At 39.2% G+C, this 7,659-nt stretch overlaps 1 protein-coding gene across 2 annotated transcripts in view; it reads left to right on the plus strand.

The window, feature by feature from the left end:
* The window catches only part of cabcoco1 (ciliary associated calcium binding coiled-coil 1), a 70,994-nt gene extending 66,098 nt beyond the window's left edge, over window positions 1-4,896 (plus strand). For both annotated transcript variants that reach the window (XM_048551381.2, XM_048551382.2), the window contains exon 8: window positions 4,555-4,896. In XM_048551381.2, coding sequence (XP_048407338.1) covers window positions 4,555-4,629 — 75 coding nt within the window. In that variant the 3' untranslated portion in view covers window positions 4,630-4,896. The remainder of the gene's footprint in view (window positions 1-4,554) is intronic.
* Window positions 4,897-7,659: the final 2,763 nt, after the last annotated feature.

Here is a 7,659-nt window from a genome sequence, read left to right on the forward strand (position 1 = left end):
CAAATTTTAAAACTTGCTTTCTGTGAACTTTGGTATTGTTTAGCAATATGGTCTCTGAAAAGGAACAAAAAAGAAACATGTTATGAATTTTAGTTGAAAACTTGGCAGGGGAAAACATATTTTCAATATATGCTCTACAGCCAAAATAAATTGAAATGGGTTTTATTGGAGGTTGTGCAAAGCAACAAATTAAATCAGCTGTCAGTTGTGGCTATTACCATCATCACTAAATGCAGTTGTATTATCTGGCAAAGTATTCTGTAATCTGTTTAACCCATCCAACTTCCGTCAGCATTTTGTGAAGTGATTTCATTATTCATTCATTGTGAAGTAGCAGAAGTTTCTTCTTGTTACATAAGGCATTATTCTCCAAGTCGTCATCTTTCAGTTCGGCTTGAATTTCAGAATCTCAAAATCTTTGTGACACAGAAGGGGCCCTTTTGGCTCGTTGAGCCCATACTGGTTCTATTACCTAGTGCTATCCTACCTTTTTCCCCATATCTCTGCATACCACAACTATCCAAATAATCATCAATGCCTCTTGAATGCCTCAAATGAACCTGCCTCCACCAGATTTTCAGTACATTCCATACCCTAACAATGAACTGTGTGAAAAAGTGACCCTTGCTTCACTTGCAGATTACTTTAAATCCACATCCTTATTCATTTTTTTTCTTGTACAAGCAGGAACAGCTTCTTCCTATCTGCTCTCTCCAGCCACTTCATGATTTTGAAAACCTGTTTCAAACCTCGGTTTTCAAGTCTCCAAAGAGAACAGTTCCCACTTCTTTAATCTGTCCTTTTAACTGCAGTTTCTCATTCCTCAAGCCGTTCTTGTAAATTGCTTCTGCACTCTCTCAAATGTATTGATACCTTTCCTCAACATGGACCAGAGGAAAGACTTTTTTAATATCATGACTGATCTAAACCTCAGCTTCATTTATTTGCCTTTGTTCGCTATCCTTTCATTCTCTTGCCTAACAAAAAAAACTAATATTGCTAGTATTAAAAACTCCAATTGTCCCCGGCTATCCATTATCCATTGGAAGATAGAATTCCAGATGTGTATGGAAACAATTCCTGATTTTACTGACCTAGCTCTAATTCTGTAACTATGGATCCAAGTACTTGATTCCCCAGCAGAAGAAGTAGCTCATTTATTTTTTAAATATCTTAATCGGATTGTGTTTATAAGATGGAGAGGCAATGTCCTTTTACTACCTTCTATTCCATTGAATCTCTTCCACAGGACATGCAGAGAAATCAACAGCGTACAGAAACAAAGGCAACAAAGCAGATTGCAAAAAGGCAACGTCATCAGTGTGCCTCCGGTGAAATGTTGGCATTCTGACCCACTTGATATTTATATCTCTCTGTTTGCTGGGGTGGTTGGCATCACTTGCAGTTCTGTTTTTTAGTGGTTTGTATATCGGGTTCTGTTCAGTGTGTTTGTTGACAGAGTTCCAGTAAGAATGCCAGGCTGCCAGGAATTCCCTGGCATGTCTCTGTTTGGCTTGCACTATTATGAATGTGTTGTCCCACTCGAATTCGTATCCTTCTTTGTCAGTGTGTCTTGAGACCAGTGAGATTTTGTCACGTCTCTTGGCAGCTAGTTGGTGTTCATGTATCCTTATTGTCAGTTTTCTTCCAGTTTGCCTACGTAATGTTTCACGCAGTCATTGCGTGATATTTTCTATATTATGTTAGTTTTATTGGTTTGGATACGGGATCCTTTATGTTTGTTAGTAACTGTCACAGAATAGTTGTTGGTTTGTGGGTTAACCTGATACCTAGGGGTCTGAGTAATCTTGCGGTTGTCTCTGATATGTCTCTGTATGGTAGTGTGACAAGTGTGTCTGGCCCTGTTTTGTTGTCTTGTTGCGGTCTATCGTGGAAGTAATGGCGGGTTATGCTTTTTGGGTATCCATTCCTTTAAAAAATTCCGTATAAGTACTCCAGTTCTGCTTTGTGCAATCCCGAATTGCTGCAGTGTGTTGTGGCTCGTTTAAATAATGTCCTGATGCAGCTCCATCAATGGGTGTCGGGGTGGTGGCTGGAACTATGCAAGAACTGTGAGAAACATTAAATAGGCCAAACTGGAAGAAAACTGACAATAAGGATACATGAACACCAAGTAGCTGCCAAGAGACGTGACCAATTCTTACTGGTCTAAGACACACTGACAAAGAAGGACACAAATTCAACTGGGACAACACATACATAGTAGCACAAGCCAAACAGACATGCCAGGGAATTCCTGGAGGCCTGGCATTCTTAATGGAACTCTGTCAACAAACACACAGAACAGAACCTGATATACAAACCACTAAAAAACAGAACCGGAAGTGATGACAACCATCCCAGCAAACCGAGGCATATAAATAACAAGAGGGACAGAACACCGACGCTTTGCCGGAGGTGCAGTAACGATGTTATCTAGCAGGGTGACAAAATGTCTGCAACCAAACCCACTGGCTTGGCGAGCATGTCTACATCCTCATGCTCAGAACAACGTCGAGCTAACTCTCGGGATTAAGATGCTGGTTTACAAGATCTGTGTTCTTGAGCACCTTGATGTACGAGTCAACCCCATTGTTGTTGTTCTGGATTCACATGTAAACCAGACCAGAGACAGCTGCCAGCTCCCTTCCCTAAAGGATGTTCAGTGAACCAAATAGGTTCTTCCAACAATTCGTAACAGATTCATGGCCATCATTAGGTTTATAACTCCAGATTTTCATTGTATTCAATTCCACCAACTGCCATGGTGGGATTCGAGCTCGGGTCCCTAGAAGATTACCTAGTTCTCTGAATTAACAGTTCAGCAGTAATGCCACTAGGACATCACCTCCCCTAAGTTGAGCGATCATATAGTGACAGAAATAGCCAGGGTGTGGTTATGTGGCTGAAAACTCATCTTGGGTTCAAAGTAATATCACAGTTGTGAAATCGGAACCGGAGTAGGCCCTCAAGCCCACTTTGTAGAATCTGACCGACCAATAACATGACATTCTCTGATGTTACCTGATCGTCTGTAAAAGCTGATCTTATCTAGGAATCTGTAGAAGCGTACCCCCTGACAGAGTGTATATGGTCTGTTTGTACCAACGACTAAACACAAAGCTATTACATAAATTGATATACTTTTGATTCAATTTATCCCTTTTACTCTGTATCCTAGATTTGTGTGATTCACTTCTTTAATACATATCTCACTTATAAGTAGGGTTTTTTGAGTTCCACTGTTCCAGCGAAAGTTTCAGTTTCTGGATTGACCTTCCAATCCAATCAGTGCAACTATTAGTTTTACTTTTTGTTTAATTGCAAAAATATACTTTATTTATAAAAAAAAACCTTTATCCACATTTACACGTAGTAACGTAGTTCTGCACAGTCCTTGCATATCAACAAAAACACCGTTGGAATTTGACATTCTCTGCAGTTGCAAAACCAAAGACATTTCTTACTCATGTGGGACGTTGCTTATATATATTGAAACAATGAGAGGGTCTTATAACTGAACAGGCCCTTGTAATACTTTGGCAGAAAGATCTTGGGCAGTGGTCTTTTCCCACTGCACCTTAGCGGCAGCTGTTCTGAGCTTTAGTGCATACCTGAGCGCGTAGTCCTGGAGCTTGGAACATGTCAATTTGCAATACTCGGTCACGGTCAACTCTTTACGCTGGAAGACCAAAATGTTTTGGGCAGACTAAAGAGCGTCTTTGGCAGATTTAGTGACCTTCCATGTGCAGTTGATGGTTATCTCAGTGTGTGTCCCAGGGAATTGTCCATAGCGCACAGAGTCCTGCGTCAGGGCACTGCTTGGGACGAGGCTTGACAAAAACCACTGCATCTCTTCCCAGACCTCCTTTCCGAAGGCATGTTCCAGAATTGTTCATTTACAATTACGCAACACATATGCGTCTTTGGAATTTGTCAGAGTTTCACAACCAAATGTTGTACAATGTACTTCTGTTAATTTCAAGGTGTGTGTTTTATTACAAAGAAATTAAATTATCCAATAGCTCAAATTAAGTGATTTGAATAAAACAGCACAAGTAGAATCTCTTTTAACATTGTTTTAACAGCTAATTTGAATTAAGCAAATTTTGATTAAACAAGCAGGTTGCATGGCTACTCTTATACATTTGAAAGAATGCACACAACATAACACTAACGTTCTATTCTCATCAGACCTTGCTGTGCTTGTATTTGTGATCTGATTAATTACAGTGATTTATTATCTTCAAGTTGCCAGGCCTTGCTTGAGTATCAGTTATCATATTTATATCCCTCTTTTAAAGTTCATGAATAATAACTAATTTGAATATACCTCCTGTTTACAAGAGATATAATGTACATTCAGGATGTGGAACTTGTAAGATAAACAGTTATCACATCAATACAGACAGGAGCGTCTCTTCCAAGAATAAAAAAAACAGGAAAGTGAGAGGGCAGAGACTGTTAAAGCAGCAGTAAGCCCTGTAACTAAATCAAAAGGATGGTGAGATATGGGGTAATCTCTTCATTAACCCTTTTCTATTTCCCCCACAGACTGAGATAAATGAAAGACTTCAGAAACAGGAAGAGGCCTACACTGTGAGAATCAACAAACTTATCCAGCACTGAGATATGCGGCAAGAGAATCCGTCTCTGAACGCTGTAAACTGAGGTTATGCTGCTTGTGAGCAAATTTCTTTTCAAAGTAGGCTATAACAAGGGTAGATATCAAAAGTCTTCATTTTGTTCTCAAAAACATATTTGGTGTTTGGGGAGAATTTGGAGCCATGCATCATGTTTGTTGTGTCTGTGTTCTGTAATGTGGCCTTACATGTATGTAAACAAGTTGTGGCTTATTTTTGAATGTAGTGCCTATTAAAACTACTTCTGTTGAAACACTTGACTATGTTAAAGGTATATGTAAATACAAGTTGATGCTTTGTCCGTTGAGCAGTTAGTTTGTTTTTTACACTCTGCTGATAGTTCTGCAGCACATCCTAAAGAAATAGTTATGGTTTCTTTTATCCCTGAACAACCCCTGCCTATCTCCAATGAAAGGACAGGATGCAAGCCTGCTCCTTGGGATCCACAACTGTTTCTCTAAATCGTCCTCCTCATGTGGAAGACAAAGGCTCAGATTAGTTTACAATGAAGAGGTAAGATTGAATGCAAAACATATGGGAAGGGGGAGTTGGGAATGGGAAACTGTCAGACTGGAAAAAAAATCCTGGGTGGAAATCAACTTTAAAAATTCATTCATAGGACGTGGGTGCCACTGGCATTTATTGCCCATCCTGATGAATGAAATTGAATATCTGCTTGGCCAGAGTCAACCATATAGATGAGAGTCTGTAAGGACGGGAGAACTTCTCTAAAGAGCAGTGATGCAGCTTCACATTCTTGCGATCACTTTTATTAATAGCAGATTTTTTTAAATAAAGGAAACATTTAAATTTTCATACTACCATTGTGAATTAGCGTTACTTGGACTTTCAGTCCAAGCCTCTCTTACTATGAGAGTAACATAACCACCATAGTTTTGTCCTTTGAATGTTGACAGCAATCATGCCTAAATTTGTGAGTAATTCTTGAAATATGAATCTGTTGTCATTCATTGAAACCATAGGTGAGATTTTCCATCATGATCTGGATCTGTGGCACCTCGGGGAAGCTGTAAGACCCCAGAACACAGCTGGCTAGTTTTGGAGCACGAGTTCATGGAGGCAAAGTAAATCTCTCTGCTACCACTAGTGACATGAAGACTGTTCCAACTTGAAGTAATTTATAATACTAATATTGGATTTTTCTGCATGGGTTTCAATATTTAATTGGAATTGTTGTACACAAAGGAGCTGACAGTTTGCATTTAGTGGCATTTAATCATGGGTTTCAGCTGATGGAGGGTGAATTTCTCCACTGCTGCACCCCCAGCTATGACCCTTGCACAGCTGGACCGCACTGGAAATCACGCCATGTGCCTTTGTTTATTGTTATACTTATGATTTGCTGATGCACAAATCCATGTTGGAACACTCAAGCAAAATATTAACTAATAATTCAAATCGAGATTACTTTACAACCTTAGAAATCTTTGAAATCTTCAAAGTTTCTCCATTGAAGGCATTTAATTTTACAAGTTTATGCGAATGAATTTAGTGAATTTTTTTAAATTTGTGAAGCTAAAATTCAATAAGCGTCTTATTAAATCGAGTTTTACTGAAATTAAAATTCATCTTTTGGAAGTTCCCAGACTCATGATTCACTTTAAATCTTCACAAGTGATCCTCACTCGGTAACTGGCTTGAATTCTTTATAGCTTATATCCTACGATGTATGTTAGCACGCTCTCACAACTGATGCCTTGTCCTATCCAGAACAAAATTGTTTTACAAATGAGCAACTGCATGTACTTACATAGCACCTTGTAAGATAGTTCCAGATGAGGTTCGGAAGTATAATCAGACACTGAGCTGCGGTCAGAGATAAAGTATTTTAAAGGAAAGAGTAAGGTAGAAATACAGAAACATCTAAAAGTATGTTTCCGTTTTAGGTGTAAAGAACATTTGACAGTGTCAGAAGGTGATTTGAGAGCTTAGGCCTTATAGCCCTTAATGGTGGTGTGACAGAAAATGGAGGCCAGAGTTGGAGGAGTGTAGATATCTCTGCGATGCGGATGTTGCAGGGATGGAAAAAGTCACAAAGACGTGAAGACAAGCCCATGGAAGGATTTGAACACTTACATGAAAACTTTAAATACAGGTTAGCGAATTAATTGGTGATACGTGAACAAGATTTAGTGCAAGGTAGGATATAACAGCATAGTTACAGAAGAAGTGGTCTTCATGGAAGATGGAAAATTGGCTCGGTGTAATGATTGGACAAATACCACAGTTCTTGCTCTCTCCACAGCATGCATGATTTAATTTTATGTTTCACTCACCTAATAGTTCCATCAGCAGTGGGGTCGGACACATTGCCTGATGTGTGCCAGGAGTCCCTGATGTTTCCTGTCTGTCAGTTGCTAAACCCTGCAGGTGTATTGATTATCCAGTTATTTCTACTTCACTCTGACAGAATAACTGACGGGTATTAAGGAATTTATGAAAGGTAAGTAGTCTATGAGTTCAAAATTCTTTGCAGAAGGCAGAAACAATTTCATCCCAACTGAGCTCAAAGCAACTCTGAACTTTATTCATCTGTGTGCTGGACTGCAACAGTACGTATCATTCAACACATGACTGGATTGTCTGGGACAATGAAGATGCTGTAATGGCGCCATCTGCTGCTCACTTTGATATCGCAAATTAAATCAGTTAAATAAATGCAGCTCCAACATTTATTCACAGCTCTGGGACCTGCAAAACATTTGCTGTCATGTTAATGTAATTAACCAATTTAAACATCTCACTTACTCCTCTCCTGCTATACCTTGCATGCCATCTCCTCTCATTACCATTACCTTTATCATTCTTCCCATATTAACCCCATCCCATGTGATCCCTATCCATTTTCATTCCACTGTTACCATTCCATCCCTAATGCCATCCTCTGTTGGTTTAATTGTCTGTCTCACACTGGCCTTTCTGATCTTGGCTTCCTACACATTTATGCACGTTGGAAGTTTCAAAAAGAGTATCATATCTTTCAATTAGGTATTCA

The sequence above is a fragment of the Stegostoma tigrinum genome, chromosome 20 (genome assembly GCF_030684315.1).
Source record: "Stegostoma tigrinum isolate sSteTig4 chromosome 20, sSteTig4.hap1, whole genome shotgun sequence".
Classification (NCBI taxonomy): domain Eukaryota; kingdom Metazoa; phylum Chordata; class Chondrichthyes; order Orectolobiformes; family Stegostomatidae; genus Stegostoma; species Stegostoma tigrinum.